Source organism: Oncorhynchus tshawytscha, linkage group LG08 (genome assembly GCF_018296145.1).
Source record: "Oncorhynchus tshawytscha isolate Ot180627B linkage group LG08, Otsh_v2.0, whole genome shotgun sequence".
Lineage (NCBI taxonomy): Eukaryota > Metazoa > Chordata > Actinopteri > Salmoniformes > Salmonidae > Oncorhynchus > Oncorhynchus tshawytscha.
This window is the reverse complement of record NC_056436.1, coordinates 66562822-66581140: the sequence shown is the minus strand read 5'-3', so window position 1 is coordinate 66581140 and position 18319 is coordinate 66562822. Positions and strand designations below refer to the sequence as shown.

Here is an 18319-nt window from a genome sequence, read left to right as displayed (position 1 = left end):
TGAAATGTATGCATTTATCCTTTTTTTTTATAACACATCATTTGAATAGGTAGAAATCATTGAAACTAGCAATCTTGATATGGATGGTGATAATCCCAAAAAGTGATCCCAAAAATGTATTACAGTTACATAAATGTAAAGGCTGTAAAGGTGTGACATGAAATAGGCAATCAGCAACTATCAGGGCTCAACAGTGAGACCATTTTACTTGTGTATGCCAAAAATATTTTGCTAAGCGACCTGGTATTTTAATTTAGGAGCACCGGTGTGCCTAGAAACTTTAAAGATGATTTAATAACTCAAATAGTTGTCAATGTGCTCCTAAATTTCCTTGTGTGTGCCTACATTTTTCAATTTAGGCGGACATGCTCCTCCTTTTAAAAAAGGTTATGTTAGAGTCATGGTTATTAGTAGGCCTAATGATTGCAGTTAGAATGTGTTATGGTCCTCTGCTCTGAATAATGTAGTAGTCCTATAATTTCCTAATGCAAAATACATATTCCTCCTAATTATAAACCTATATAGCCTACTTTTATAGCAAAAGGAGGGTAACTGAACTGATCAATGTGGAGACAGTCAGCCTTTGTGAGATTATAAAATAACTTTTAGTTCTGAGATTTCATTGGAATATAATTGCAGAAAATGGTTTAGAACAAATGACCAGAAGATGTTCAAGAAGGTAACAGTATATTTTACAGTTTATTTCAGTCTACATGTTGAGTTGACCAGATTTGGAATAATAAAGAGATAACGATAGCGGTGACAAAAATAGCTTAATTCTTTTACGACCAAATACACAACCAAATTAACAAACTCTAATTCATCTAATTATTTTTATGAAACACGCCAAACTGTCCTCAGACATTGTGTCAATAATGGATGGCAAAGACTCCTTAAAAAAAGAAAAACTGATGATATCTGCCAAAGAAATAAACACTTGTAATATTGCAGAGAAACATCAGTTTGTTAAAGGGCAATTCCACCACATTTCAACCTTATTTGAAATAAGAAAGATGAGAAGAAAGGTGAAATAAGAAAGATGAGAAGAAAGGTGCTCTGTGATATTAAAAGTAGGATTAAAAGTTGAAAAAATGTGATTTTCAAAACCTGCAATGAATTCGTACACAAAAAAAAAAATTTCGGGCGAGAGGGTATTTTCTTGCTCCCTACACTGCAGCAAATCTCATAGTGTTTGAATATCATTGTTTTTAAAATGTGTCAGCGGGTAGAAAGTTTTTGCTTTATATTTTTTTCTACAAAACGTAGAAATGCGCTGTTTTCACATATGTAGACACTGGCATTGTGCTGGAGATAATGAACATTTGGTTGAAAAGCGCTGGAATTGCACTTTAAGGAAGGCACATTGCTGCATACATTATGTCCAATACTAAATTACCTTTATGGAAGGCACATTGCTGCATTCAGTAGGTCCAATACTAAATTACCTTTATGGTAGGCACATTGCTGCATACAGTATGTCCAATACTAAATTACCTTTAAGGTAGGCACATTGCTGCATACAGTATGTCCAATACTAAATTACCTTTAAGGTAGGCACATTGCTGCATACAGTATGTCCAATATTAAATTACCTTTAAGGTAGGCACATTGCTGCATACAGTAGGTCCAATACTAAATTACCTTTAAGGTAGGCACATTGCTGCATACAGTAGGTCCAATACTAAATTACCTTTAAGGTAGGCACATTGCTGCATACAGTAGGTCCAATACTAAATGACCTTTAATGTAGGCACATTGCTGCATACAGTATGCCCAATACTAAATGAGAATGAAAAAGGAAACAAATATGATTGATCACCACATCCCAGTTGGAAATAACACATTGTGAATGAAAATTCTGAAACTTGTGCATTAGTAAAGTACAATATAATGAAAGAATTGCTTATTAACTTCCATAGTCATACATTTCATAGCATAAATGTAGTATAATGAAACTCACAAGTTATAAGCTCCTTATATCAGTCATGTGCTGTTGACATTGAAATGGTTGGTGTGTGTGTATGTGTATGTGTATGTGAGTGTGTGTGTGTGTGTGTGTGTGTGTGTGTGTGTAGGGTTGATAAAGAACCATACAAGAAGACTAAACACAGAGTGATCGAGCACCAAGAAGATAGATCTCCAAAAGACAATCCATAAAGTTAGAAAGAAAAATGTAAATCAGAATAAAACCGTCAAATGAAAAGAGATCAAAATCTGTCTTTCATGATGTGATAATGTATAAAAAAACAAGTAGGTATAGTTAAACCAACCAACAATGACTACCTTTTGTCAAGGTGTGCCAATGTGTACCAATGAATACAACTATTGTTAAATCAATGACTTTGGGTACATTATTGTACTTCAGTCCGAATGTACTAAACTCATTGGCTAAGAAAAACAAACAAACAAACAAACAATAACATTTTATGTCAGCAGCAAGAATCCATACTGTTGTTCAGAAAACAGTATTTCATCTAAATGTGTTAGCTAAGGTTAAGTGATAATCCTTCAATATACTTCAAAACTGTACTGTCAACACTGTCAGAAAATACTGATGTGATATTTCTAATTGACCTATGTCTGATAAAAGCCAAATTAATCACAAAATGACTTCATATTCAAACCGTTTGTTCAACTTCATTGATGGAATACTGCACATTTGGGAATACTGCAAATTGCTCCAGTTCTGAATTTGAATTTAACACAATGAACTCAGTATATTATACAAACACGTCCATGCACAGGAATGCAAATGTAACTCAACTAGAATAAAAGAAAACATCACACTTGCTATCACTGCCAGTAAGCCACACGTAAATGGAAAGACTGTTAGAGACTTAAAGATTTCTCTTCGCAAACGACATACCTCAGTAACTTATTGCCTTAGTGTGCTGGTATGGGAGAGGTTTTCATGATGCTATATAATGCTGTGACTTGTGTTGATCATGCATTTAATTAAATGGAAACACAAAATAAAAGATGTCATAAATACACTTTCATCATATCCACAGAATTGTATTACTACTACCACTATTATTATTATTATTATTACTATTATTATGTGACATCATAGGTAAATCCATGCCTCTGTAGCCCAGAACCAACAGTGAGTGTGATGAAAACCACAACTACAATTTATGGGTGAGATCACTTCAAGTGAAAGTGGTAATGCAGTGTTCTGTGTCGCCCTCTCCTGGTGTGTTTCCATAACACAGGATCTCAGTATTCCGAATAGAACTGAATGGCACTGAACCGTTCCGTCACTCTCTAGAGGTTGTCTGTCCTTTGTGCCCTCATGTCTGTCTGTCTCTCCCGCGTCTTCTCTCTGTCCTCCAGACCTGCTCTCCCCTCAGGGCTGAGAGAGAGTGAGACATTTGCGTTTGAGCTTCTGTCTCCTCCTTTCAAAAACAGAGAGAGGAGAAGAGAGCACTGACTACACTCCTCTATCTATCACACCAGGAGGTCTGTCCATCCATGGGATCGAGCACGGTGGAGCAAGCACACACCCCCAGGCAGCAACAGGGCCAGGCAGCAACAGGGCCAGGCAGCAACAGGGCCAGGCAGCAACAGGGCCAGGCAGCAACAGGGCCAGGCAGCAACAGGGTCAGGCAGCAACAGGGCCAGGCAGCAACAGGGCAGACGATACTCCATTAGTAAGGCAGTCATTACCCACTCTCCCTATTCATCAACCCTCCAGCAACACGTGTGTCTGTCCATCCATCCGCCCATCAGTCTGTCTGTCTGTTAGGTTAGGAGTCTGTTTGCTCCTATATTTCTAGTACCCGATGTCGCTCCAAGATGGCTGTGTTCCATTTACTACATTTTACTTCACATCTAAAGTCTAGGTGTACAAAAAATATCTGTATCGATAGACATATCCAGTCTGGTTAATACTGTTGACTCAAAATAACGTCCATGATAAAAAAAAAGAAGAAGCTCAATATATTATATAAAACGTTTCCATAAAGGCAAAAAATAACAAAAAAGCAATGTACTATTCAGTTGCAATATATACCATATCAATATGTACAGTGGCCACGCTTGATGTTAGTCATCACTGCAAGAGAAGGAAAGCAGGGATTATAGTGGGGGTCAAGAGGTCACAGATCAAGAACAACACAAAGCTTACTAACGTTAGCAAAGTCACTAGGGCTCTATAATACATGCTTTGTACTTACTCCTAATCATACTCATAAGAGGATTATTATATAACATACGTGTTATAATCATACCCCAATCATATTTATTTATTGGGCTTAATACATGCTAATTCGTACAGTAAAATAATCTGAATTAGGGGATGATCATTGCATTGTTCACTGTTTATCTTGAAATTCTGGTTTGATTGACAATGTTCTCTCATCATATTGCATGTGGTTGCAAATGAATGTACTACATATTACTCAGGCAGGTATTAATGAATGTACTACATATTACTCAGGCAGGTATTAATGAATGTACTACATATTACTCAGGCAGGTATTAATGAATGTACTACATATTACTCAGGCAGGTATTAATTAACGTACTACATATTACTCAGGCATGTATTAATGAATGTACTACATATTACTCAGGCAGGTACTAATGAATGTACTACATACTACTCAGGCAGGTATTAATGAATGTACTACATACTACTCAGGCAGGTATTAATGAATGTACTGTATACTACTCGGGCAGGTATTAATTAACGTACTACATTTTACTCAGGCAGGTATTAATGAATGTACTACATACTACTCAGGCAGGTATTAATGAATGTACTGTATACTACTCGGGCAGGTATTAATTAACGTACTACATATTACTCAGGCAGGTATTAATGAATATACTACATACTACTCAGGCAGGTATTAATGAATGTACTACATACTACTCAGGCAGGTATTAATGAATGTACTACATACTACTCAGGCAGGTATTAATGAATGTACTGTATATTACTCTGGCAGGTATTAATTAACGTACTACATATTACTCAGGCAGGTATTAATGAATATACTACATACTACTCAGGCAGGTATTAATGAATGTACTACATACTACTCAGGCAGGTATTAATGAATGTACTACATACTACTCAGGCAGGTATTAATGAATGTACTACATATTACTCTGGCAGGTATTAATTAACGTACTACATACTACTCAGGCAGGTATTAATGAATGCACTACATACTACTCAGGCAGGTATTAATGAATGTACTACATACTACTCAGGCAGGTATTAAGCCACACTGGACATTCAAATCCCCACTGACCTTGTGCCAACATCCTGGTATGGGCAGTCCATCTTGCCCCTAGTGGTAACAGAACAAGAGAGGGGTGGTTAGTGGTGCAGTTTCATGTCATGTGGGGTGAAAACACCAAAGAACTTTACCATGCCACATGCAGTCAGCACACTGACAACCACATCCAGACCACAACACAACTCTGCATCATTTTCATAATAAAACATGCTGATTTTAAGATTCCTGTGACAATCGAGCCTGCTGATGTTAGGAGATTACAGATTTCAGAGAGAAAACACACATGGAACAACAGGCTAAGGGAAACAGTGCATGGGATAGAGTGACGGAACAGGCAGACACAAAAAGGTGAAAAGAGGTCGAAAGGTGGGAACAGGGAAAGATACTGTACCAAAGGACAGGGGGGCTCAGGGCCAGAAGGAGGAAAAGGAGGAGGGGTGGACTGTACCCCTTCATCAGAAAGTCCTTTAGTCCCATTAGAACCCTGTCAGCAAGAGCCAACCCACTGTTACACATACTCTGAACATACATCCCTCCCACAGACAGACGAAAACATCCATTGGAAATCATAGAAATAGAGATGAAAAAAAAACACAAAGTGGTTACATAGTTTATCCAGTCTGGCTCAAATGTCCATACGGTCATGGATGAAAGGTGAAGGTTGACATACCACAGGACAGGGCTGGTCCAGTCCAGGAGGACCCTGCTCCCCCTTCCCGCCCTTCAGACCTCTCTTCCCCATCGTCCCCCGGTCACCCTGCAGAGAGAGAGAGAAAGAGCGAGAGAGATAGACTCAGTGAGCATAGCCTTGCTATTGAGAGATGCCGCCGTAGGCAGACCTGGCTCTTAAGAGAAGATGGGCTATGTGCACACTGCCCTCAAAATGAGGTGGAAACTGAGCTGCACTTCCTAACCTCCTGCCAAATGTGTGACCATATTAGAGACACATATTACACAGATCCACTCAGATTACACAGATCCACAAAGAATTTGAAAACAAACCCAATTTTGATAAACTCCCATATCTACTGGGTGAAATACCACAGTGTGACATCACATCAACAAGTTTTGTGACCTGTTACTACAAGGGCAATCAGTGTAAATACAACCCATATTTATGTTGATTTAGTTTCCCCTTTGTACTTTAACTATTTGCACATAATGACATTTGAAATGTCTATTATTTTGGAACTTTTGTGAGTGTAATGTTTACTGTTAATTTTTATTGTTTATTATCTACTTGCTTTGGCAATGTTAACATATGCCCTTAAATTGCCCTTAAATTGAATTGAGAGAGAGAGAGAGAGAGACAGGCAGGCAGGCAAGTCAGCTAGTAAATCAGCTAGTAATTTAACTACATTTTGCAGTAGCATGCTGGTAGTTCAACTTAATAAACATCTTCTTAGTCTTTTCCATAGTTAATTACTTTTTTGCCATGTAATGGTGCAGCTAACTATTGGAACAACACACTATATTTTCAACCCCCAAGTCATTTCCTGCAAACCCCCAACACATTTGTATTATATGACATTTAAGATTTAGATATGATACTTTTTCACAAAGGAGTTTTGGTACAGGCCTAGTGAACACATTTTTCAAGGTAACTTTAGTTACTTATTAAAAACAATATTTCTCATAATTGTAACTTCCTGGAGCTCAACTTCTTCCAGGGTGAAGTAATTGGTAATTTGGTAAACTATATTTTCAGAGTAGATTCCCCAACACAGAGTATTCCCCGTAGGCCTAAAACACCCAATATAACTGATCACAATCATCAAACAAAAAGATTAGATGAATCAGGTTCAAATCCTGGGCCAAGCTGGTATAGTGTAGGTTCAATGACGATATACACTGAGTGTACAAAACATTATGAACACCTGCTCTTTCCATGACATAGACTGACCAGGTGAATCCAGGTGAAAGCTTTGATCCCTTATTGATGTCACCTGTTAAATCCATTTCAATCAGTGTAGATGAAGGGGAGTAGACAGGTTAAAGATTTATAAGCCTTGAGACTGTTGAGAAATGGATTATGCATGTGTGCCATTCAGAGGGTGAATGGGCAGGACAATATTTAATTGCCTTTGATCGGGGTATGGTAGTAGATGCCAGTTGCACCAGTTTGGGTTAAGAACTGCAACGCTTCTGGGTTTTTTAAACTCAAAGGTTTCCTGACCCCTCCTGTCTCAGCATCCAGTATTTATGCTGCAGTAGTTTATGTGTCGGGGGCTAGGGTCAGTTTGTTATATCTGGAGTACTTCTCCTGTCCTATTTGGTGTCCTGTGTGAATTTAAGTGTGCTCTCTCTAATTCTCTCTTTCTCTCTTTCTTTCTCTCTCTCGGAGGACCTGAGCCCTAGGACCATGCCTCAGGACTACCTGACATGATGACTCCTTGCTGTCCCCAGTCCACCTGGCCATGCTGCTGCTCCAGTTTCAACTGTTCTGCCTTATTATTATTGGACCATGCTGGTCATTTATGAACATTTGAACATCTTGGCCTTTTCTGTTATAATCTCCACCCGGCACAGCCAGAAGAGGACTGGCCACCCCACATAGCCTGGTTCCTCTCTAGGTTTCTTCCTAGGTTTTGGCCTTTCTAGGGAGTTTTTCCTAGCCACCATGCTTCTACACCTGCATTGCTTGCTGTTTGGGGTTTTAGGCTGGGTTTCTGTACAGCACTTTGAGATATCAGCTGATGTACGAAGGGCTATATAAATAAATTTGATTTGATTTGATCTGTGTGTATCAAGAATGGTCCACCACCCAAAGACATCCAGTCAACTTGATACAACTGTAGGAAGCATTGGAGTCAACATGGGCCAGCATCCCTGTGGAACAACACCTTGTAGAGTCCATGTCCCAATGAATTGAGGCTGTTCTGAGGGCAAAAGGGGGGTGCAACTCAATATTAGGAAGGTGTTCTTAATGTTTTGTACACTCAGTGTATTGTAGACCAGTTGTGTTGATTACGTATGTACTACATGTAACACATATTGATGGAACATTTAGTAAGCCAACAGTTGTTCATGCTTTAGTATCTCCATCAATGTCATTGTGGACAAAAAGTAGGCCACCATTTTTGTCAGGACTTACTGGGATTTTGAGGTTGAGAACTCTGGGCTATGCATAATGCAGCATCGTAATGCCATTGCCATGACAACATAGCTAACAATCAAGATGTTGCAGGAATGAATTCCGTTTCTCATTGACAACATTCAAAAGGAGAAGGTGGAGATACAGTAAAGGAGAAAGTTGCAGAAAGGAGTAGACACTCCACATAGACAGACAGACACTCCACATAGACAGACAGACACTCCACATAGACAGACAGACACTCCACATAGACAGACAGACACTCCACATAGACAGACAGACACTCCACATAGACAGACAGACACTCGACATAGACAGACAGACACTCCACATAGACAGACAGACACTCCACATAGACAGACAGACACTCCACACAGACAGACAGACACTCCACACAGACAGACAGACACTCCACACAGACAGACAGACACTCCACATAGACAGACAGACAGACACTCCACATAGACAGACAGACAGACACTCCACATAGACAGACAGACAGACACTCCACATAGACAGACAGACAGACACTCCACATAGACAGACAGACAGACACTCCACATAGACAGACAGACAGACACTCCACATAGACAGACAGACAGACACTCCACATAGACAGACAGACAATCTACATAGACAGACAGACAATCTACATAGACAGACAGACACTCCACATAGACAGACACTCAACATAGACAGACAGACTCTCCACATAGACAGACACTCCATATAGACAGACAGACACTCCACATAGACAGACATACACTCCACATAGACAGACACTCCATATAGACAGACAGACACTCCACATAGACAGACATACACTCCACATAGACAGACAGACACTCCACATAGACAGACAGACACTCCACATAGACAGACACTCCATATAGACAGACAGACACTCCACATAGACAGACAGACACTCCACATAGACAGACAGACACTCCACATAGACAGACAGACACTCCACATAGACAGACAGACAGACACCCACATAGACAGACAGACACTCCACATAGACAGACAGACAGACAGACACTCCACATAGACAGACAGACAGACAGACACTCCACATAGACAGACAGACAGACAGACACTCCACAGACAGACAGACAGACAGACAGACACTCCACATAGACAGACAGACACTCCACATAGACAGACAGACACTCCACATAGACAGACAGACAGACAGACACTCCACATAGACAGACAGACAGACACTCCACATAGACAGACAGACACTCCACATAGACAGACAGACACTCCACATAGACAGACAGACACTCCACATAGACAGACAGACACTCCATATAGACAGACATACACTCCACATAGACAGACAGACACTCCACATAGACAGACAGACACTCCACATAGACAGACAGACACTCCACATAGACAGACAGACACTCCATATAGACAGACAGACACTCCACATAGACAGACAGACACTCCACATAGACAGACAGACACTCCACATAGACAGACACTCCATATAGACAGACACTCCACATAGACAGACACTCCATATAGACAGACAGACACTCCACATAGACAGACACTCCATATAGACAGACAGACACTCCACATAGACAGACAGACACTCCACATAGACAGACACTCCATATAGACAGACACTCCACATAGACAGACACTCCATATAGACAGACAGACACTCCACATAGACAGACAGACACTCCACATAGACAGACACTCCATATAGACAGACACTCCACATAGACAGACACTCCATATAGACAGACAGACACTCCACATAGACAGGCACTCCATATAGACAGACAGATACTCCACATAGACAGACAGACACTCCACATAGACCGACAGACACTCCACATAGACAGACAGACACTCCATATAGACAGACAGACACTCCACATAGACAGACAGACACTCCACATAGACAGACAGACACTCCACATAGACAGACACTCCATATAGACAGACACTCCACATAGACAGACACTCCATATAGACAGACAGACACTCCACATAGACAGACACTCCATATAGACAGACAGACACTCCACATAGACAGACAGACACTCCACATAGACAGACACTCCATATAGACAGACACTCCACATAGACAGACACTCCATATAGACAGACAGACACTCCACATAGACAGACACTCCATATAGACAGACAGACACTCCACATAGACAGACAGACACTCCACATAGACAGACACACACTCCACATAGACAGACACACACTCCACATAGACAGACACACACTCCACATAGACAGACAGACACTCCACATAGACAGACACTCCACATAGACAGACACTCCACATAGACAGACAGACACTCCACATAGACAGACAGACAGACACTCCACATAGACAGACAGACACTCCACATAGACAGACAGACACTCCACATAGACAGACAGACACTCCACATAGACAGACACACACTCCACATAGACAGACAGACAGACACTCCACATAGACAGACAGACACTCCACATAGACAGACAGACACTCCACATATACAGACAGACACTCGACATAGACAGACAGACACTCCACATAGACAGTATATTTAAATTACCTCAACACTCAGAATGTTCTTTAAGCAGTCTGTTGACCAGGAGAGACTGAGATCCACGCATAGCAATATATTACTTACTATATGCAGTAAAGCTACCTCAATGGCCCCAGTCACTGTATTCACTAGCATTAGCTTGAATGCATAGCCAGACACTATTCTAAAACATTAGCATTGAGACTTCTGATACTGAATGGACCCCGGGTCTTGTTTGGATGCATAAGCCACCTCAAAGCAGTGATGTTGTTATAGAAACAACTACTGTTTCTTCCACTTTCAGATTCCCAGATGCCACAAATGAGTCGGTCTGAGTGAGGAAACAGCCCCCTATACCCCATACTATACACCTCCTATAAACAGCCCCCTATACCCCATACTATACACCTCCTATAAACAGCCCCCTATACCCCATACAATACACCTACTATAAAAACAGCCCCCTATAACCCATACTATACACCTCCTATAAACAGCTCCCTATACCCCAGACTATACACCCTTCCTATAAAAACAGCCCATATACCCCAGACTATACACCTCTCCTATAAAAACAGCCCCCTATACCCCATACTATACACACCTCTTACAAACAGCCCCCTATACCCCATACTATACACCCCTCCTATAAAAACAGCCCCCTATAACCCATACTATACACCTCCTATAAACAGCCCCCTATACCCCATACTATACACCTCCTATAAACAGCCCCCTATACCCCATACAATACACCTACTATAAAAACAGCCCCCTATAACCCATACTATACGCCCCTTCTATAAACAGCCCCCATACCCCATACTATACACCCCTCCTATAAAAACAGCCCCCTATACCCCATACTATACACCTCCTATAAACAGCCCCCTATAGCCCATACTATACACCTCCTATAAACAGCCCCCTATACCCCATACTATACGCCTCATATAAACAGTCCCCTATACCCCATACTATACACCCTCTATAAACAGTCCCCTATACCCCATACTATACACCCTCTATAAATAGTCCCCTATACCCCATACTATACACCTCCTATAAACAGTCCCCTATACCCCATACTATACACCCCTCCTATAAAAACAGCCCATATACCCCATACTATACACCCCTCCTATAAAAACAGACCCCTATACCCCACACTATACACCTCCTATAAACAGCCCCCTATACCCCATACTATACACCCCTCCTATAAAAACAGCCCATATACCCCATACTATACACCCCTCCTATAAAAACAGCCCCCTATATCCCATACTATACACCTCCTATAAACAGCCCCCTATACCCCATACTATACACACCTCCTATAAAACAGCCCCCTATACCCCATACTATACACCCCTCCTATAAAAACAGCCCCCTATACCCCATACTATACACCTCCTATAAACAGCCCCCTATACCCCATACTATACACACCTCCTACAAACAGCCCCCTATACCCCATGCTATACACCCCTCCTATAAAAACAGCCCCCTATACCCCATACTATACACCTCCTATAAACAGCCCCCTATACCCCATACTATACACACCTCCTATAAAACAGCCCCCTATGCCCCATACTATACACCTCCTATAAACAGCCCCTATATACCCCATACTATACACCCCTCCTATAAAACAGCCCCTATACCCCATACTATACGCCCCTCCTTTAAACAGCCCCCTATACCCCATACTATACACCTCCTATAAAAACAGACCCCTATACCCCATACTATTACAACCCTGTCATGACGTTGGCATGTGGGGTAGGTTTATAACAGTCATAAATACCTCTTCCCCCCTTTTTCCTCTCTCTACCCTACTGAGGTTACATTTGCAAAACCCTTGGTTAACATAGAGATTCTGGGAACATCAGAAGGTGAGGGGAAATTAACTACATTCTGGTAATGCGACCAATTGAACATATGCAGTGGTACTTAATGAATATAATGTCAGTTCGGTTGTCATCTGAGACATTGTTATCAATGATGTCACGTTCTGAACATAGTTCTTTTGTGTTTTCCTTGTTTTAGTGTTGGTCAGGACGTGAGCTGGTTGGGCATTCTATGTTGTGTGTCTGGTTTGTCTATTTCTATGTTTGGCCTGATATGGTTCTCAATCAGAGGCAGGTGTTAGTCATTTGTCTCTGATTGGGAACCATATTTAGGTAGCCTGTTTTGTGGGTGGTTGTTTCCTGTCTTTGTGTTTTATGCACCAGTTAGGACTGTTACGGTTTTCACGTTTATTGTTTTGTAGTTTGTTCATGTTTGAGTTTTCTTATTAAAGAACCATGAACTATAACCACGCTGTGTTTTGGTCCGCCTCTCCTTCCCAGGAAGAAAGCCGTTACAAATTACAAGATGACAAAAACTCTACAGTGGAAAGTCTACACATCAGTTATCGGATTCACATGGAATTGTTGTTAAATTTAAATGTTTGAAGATTAAATTATTCGTGATGGGATGAAATGTGATTTTAGCTTCTAAAATGTGAAATTTGGGTTTTCATAAGACAGGGCTCTGCTCAATCAGTGGCCCGCCCCTGTGAAGGGACATGGGCTATAAAACTTTTCAAACACGCCCTCCTCTCCCTTCCTATATAAGCCCTTGACGACAATGTAACTATCTGTTCCGAGGACTTGAGGACGACGGTCCTATGTCAGAATGGTTCAGATAATAACTACCGAATGAAGCCAACATCAGCGTGAGCTTTGGTTGCGAATGGTATGAACTTTGAATTCTTATTCACTACAGAAATGATACATCCTAGCCGTTGAGTTAGCAACAGCAGATGCAAACGAGGGTTAGGTATCCCGTCTATCACCCAATGACGTTACTACAACATATCCAATTGACAACCAGAGACATTCTTCAAAGGACTCGGTTGCGAAACACGGCCTTCCATCTACCACCATCCTACCGAAGCACAGCTCAGAGTAAATATTTATTGCATTTTCCTTTTCCAAATGGGCGGTAATTTAGAATGCATAAGATACTGTATTTACGATAGCACAGCTTCTTCCCTTTGTTCCTCAGTCTTCCCGCTCTTTCACTCAAACCCAGCCCCTTTTCTTTTGTGTAACCAGCTGTCATATCTGTTCCGCCTGCTAGGGACGTTTTCCTTTATGACGTAATTTGTAATCAAGGTATGATTTAATTATGTGTATGTGTAATTCTGTGTGATTAGTTAGGTATTTAGTAAATAAATGATTAAACCCAATTTTGTATTGCTGGTTCAACTTGTTAGCCAGGGTTCGTGCAGATAACTAAGAATTTACAACTTTCAGATGAGACTGAATTAAGATGGTGATTAATATTGACTGCTATTGATGTAAAATATTACTAGGTCTTTAAGAGTTTATTCTGAAGATAACAGCTCTATAAATATTATTTTGTGGTGCCCGACTCTCTAGTTAATTACATTTACATGATTAGCTCAATCAGGTAATATTCATTACGGAGAAATTATTTTATAGAATAGCATGTCATATCACTTAATCCGGCATAGCCAAAGACACGACACCCCTCCTATAAAAACAGACCCCTATACCACACCCCTATACCCAACACTTATTATTTGTATTATTTCATTACTTTCACTGAAGGCATAGCCACAAAGGCAAACTAGACTTGCACAGTGGTTGTCACATCACAGAGACTTCAAATACTAGTGAGGGAAAATGGAATTTGAAACACTCATGCAGGCATCATGACGATGATGAGACAGCCTACAGGAAGGAGGTCAGAGACCTGGCATGGTGGTTCTTGGACAACAACCTCTCCCTCAACGTCAGCAAGACAAAGGAGCTGATCATGGACTACAGGAAATGGAGGGCCGAACACGGCCCCATTAACATCAATGGAGCCAAAGTGGAGCAAGTCGAGAGCTTCAAGTTCCTTAGTGTCCACATCACTAAGGACCTATCATGGTCCACACACATCGACACAGTCGTGAAGGGGGCACGACAATGCCTCTTCCCCCTCAGGAGGCTGAAAAGATTTGATATGGACCCTCAGATCCTCAAAAAGTTCTACATCTGCATTATTGAGAGCATCTTGATTGACTGCATCACCGCTTGGTATGGCAACTGCTTGGCATCCGACCTGCAAGGCGGTACAGATCCAGGACCTCTATACCAGACAGTGTCAGAGGAAAGTCCTAAAAATGACTCCAGCCACCCAAGTCATAGACTGTTCTCTCTGCTACCGCACTGCAAGTGGTCCCGGTGCGCCCAGTCTGGAACCAAAAGGCTCCTAAACAGCTTCTACCCCCAAGTCAACAGCGAATCAAACGGCTATCCGGACTATTTGCATTGACCCCCTTTTTATACACTCACTGGATCCCACCTACACACACACACAAAATACACTCCAACACACACACACAAAAAAATACACTCCAACACACACACACACACACACACACACACACACACACACACACACACACACACACACAGGCATATTGACTCCACAAACACACACCCTCAAATATACATGTACATACTGTATTACCTCAATTACCTCAACTACCTCGTACCCCTGCACATTGACTCGGCACTGGTACTCCTTGTATATAGCCTTTTATTTTTTTTATTGTGTTACCGTTTGCTTGAATTGTTTTTGTTATTATTGTTTGCTAATAAAAAAAAGCCTTACTTTTAACTCTGCATTGTTGGAAAACAGCTCGTAAGTATGTCACGTTAAAGTCTATACCTGTTGTATTTGGCGCGAGTGACAAATACAATTGGATTGGATGCTGTGTATTTTGGTGGCCATATTTACATCCTAGTATATTAACAACTACAGTTCCCTACAGCTCCCTAGTAGTGTACTTATGGTCCTTGTGTGGTCATAGTAACCATTACTAATTAATCTCAGATCCTTACCCAATGTTTTATGGTATTAACATGCAGTGATGGAAAAAGTACACAATTGTCATACTTGAATGAAAGTAAAGATACCTTAATATAAAATGACTAATGAGTACTTTTGGGTGTCAGGGAAAATGTTTGGAGTAAAAGGTGCATTATTTCAAAAATATAAATAGCAAAGTAAAGTACAAATACCTCCAAAAAACTACTTACATAGTACTTTAAATTATTTAAGTACTTTACACCCATTCTAACACGTATTGGTTAACCCATCAACTTTAAACTGGCAAGACCTAAGTCAATGATGGCAGGTGACTATACAGGTACAGCAACATTGATTATTATGTGTAATCATAGCAGGACTCTTGGCTAGAGCAGAGAAGAAAATGCTCCTCCAACCTTGTCTCCTCTGTCTCCCCGGGATCCCTTCTCACCAATCAGGCCTGGGAAACCCTGTAGAGAGAGGAACAGGTTAGTGTGTGCTGCAGGGAGTTCCCTGTGTCATAGAGTGGCAGGTCAAAGGTCAAAAACACTTTCATCCTTACATCCATTCCAGGCTCCCCGGACTTGCCCTGTTAACACACATTCATGAATGAATCAGTGCCAGCATGACTAAGACCATGAAATGCAATGACTGTAGGCCTGATATACTGAGGTTATCTGATGATAATGGCGTCACCCACCTTCTCTCCTTTTGTGCCTGGGAGACCCACCAATCCTGTGGGACCAGGGGGACCCTGAGGACCGTCTATACCCTGGAGAGGACAGACATACTGTATGTTGGACATCATCATACTGCTGGTCTTCTTCCTCCTAATCTCATACACATACTACCGTTCAAAATTTTGGGCTCACTTAGAAATGTCCTTGTTTTTGAAAGAAAAGCACATTTTTTGTCCATTAAAATAACATCAAATTGATCAGAAATACAGTGTAGACATTGTTAATGTTGTAAATGACTATTGTAGCTGGAAACAGCAGATTTTTAATGGAATATCTACATAGGTGTACAGAGGCCCATTATAAGCACCCATCACTCCTGTGTTCCAATGCCACGTTGCGTTAGCGAATCCAATTTGATCATTTTAGAAAGGCTAATAGATCATTATAAAACCCTTTTGCAATTATGTTAGCACAGCTGAAAACTGTTGTTCTGATTAAATAAGCAATAAAGCTGGCCTTCTTTAGACTAGTTGAGTATCTGGAGCATCAGCATTTGTGGGTTCGATTACAGGCTCAAAATGGCCAGAAACAAAGAACTTTCTTGTATGTGATCTTCAGTTTCATGACAATTTCACGCATGGAATAGCCTTCATTTCTCAGAACAAGAATAGACTGACGAGTTTCAGAAGAAAGTTCTTTGCTTCTGGCCATTTTGAGCCTGTAATCGAACCCACAAATGCTGATGCTCCAGATACTCAACCAGTCAAAAGTTTGGACACACCTACTCATTCAAGGGTTTTTCTGGAAACCATTTATTTGATACCATTTCACTGAGTCCACTCCATTACCACGAGCCCGTTTTCCCCAATTAAGGTACCACCAACCTCCTGTGATATATATATTTATACACACACACAAAAGTATGTGGCCACACCTGTGGCTGACAGGTGTATAAAATCGAGCACACAGCCATGCAATCTACAAACATTGGCAGTAGAATGGCCTTACTGAAGAGCTCAGTGACTTTCAATGTGGCACTGTCATAGGATGCCACCTTTCCAACAAGTTAGTTTGTAAAATCTCTGCCCTGCTAGAGCTGCCCCGGTCAACTGTAAGTGCTGTTATTGTGAAATGGAAATGTCTAGGAGCCACACAAGCTCACAGAACAGGGACCGCCGAGTGCTGAAGAGTGTAGCTTGTAAAAAAGCATCTGTCCTCGGATGCCATACTCACTACCGAGTTCCAAACTGCCTCTGGAAGCAACGTCAGCACAATAACTGTTTGTTGGGAGCTTCATTAAATGGGTTTCCATGGCCAAGCAGCCGCTCACAAGCCTAAGATCACCATACTCATTGCCAAGCATTGGTTGGGGTGGTGTAAAGCTCTCCACCATTGGACTCTGGAGCAGTGGAAACACATTCCCTGGAGTGATGAATCACGCTTTACCGGCAGTCCAAAAGACAAATCTGGGTTTGGCGGGTGCCAGGAGAACGCTACCTGTCCGAATGCATCGCCCAACATCAGTGCCCGACCTCACTAATGCTGTTGTGGCTGAATGGAAGCAAGTCCCTGCAGCAATGTTCCAACATCTAGTGGAAAGCCTTCCCAGAAGAGTGGAGGCTGTTATAGCAGCAAAGGGGGGGACCAGCTCCATAGTAATGCCCATGACTTTGGAATGAGATTTTTGACGAGCAGGTTTCTACATACTTTTGGTCATGTAGTGTAAATTATTATTATTATTGTTATTTATTTTTTGGGATATAATTTCTTTGTTAAAAAGATAAGTTTACTTTAGTCAATCTGTTTCCAAGTATTGCCACTAATAAAAAAAGATCACTGATGGTGTCTCAATGTAAT

At 41.1% G+C, this 18319-nt stretch overlaps 1 protein-coding gene across 10 annotated transcripts in view; it reads right to left on the bottom strand.

Annotated features, from left to right (window-relative positions):
* Positions 1–680: 680 nt before the first annotated feature.
* The window catches only part of col23a1a (collagen type XXIII alpha 1 chain a), a 275945-nt gene continuing 258306 nt past the window's right edge, over positions 681–18319 (bottom strand). For 8 of the 10 annotated variants that reach the window (XM_042325857.1, XM_042325863.1, XM_042325861.1 and 5 more), the window contains 7 exons: positions 16483–16554; positions 16345–16371; positions 16199–16252; positions 5923–6009; positions 5644–5736; positions 5265–5303; positions 681–4057 (listed from right to left, as the gene is read on the bottom strand). In XM_042325857.1, the coding sequence (XP_042181791.1) occupies positions 4055–4057; positions 5265–5303; positions 5644–5736; positions 5923–6009; positions 16199–16252; positions 16345–16371; positions 16483–16554 (375 nt within the window). In that variant the 3' untranslated portion in view covers positions 681–4054. The remainder of the gene's footprint in view (positions 4058–5264; positions 5304–5643; positions 5737–5922; positions 6010–16198; positions 16253–16344; positions 16372–16482; positions 16555–18319) is intronic. The other 2 variants (XM_042325858.1, XM_042325867.1) reach the window with 2 other exon arrangements.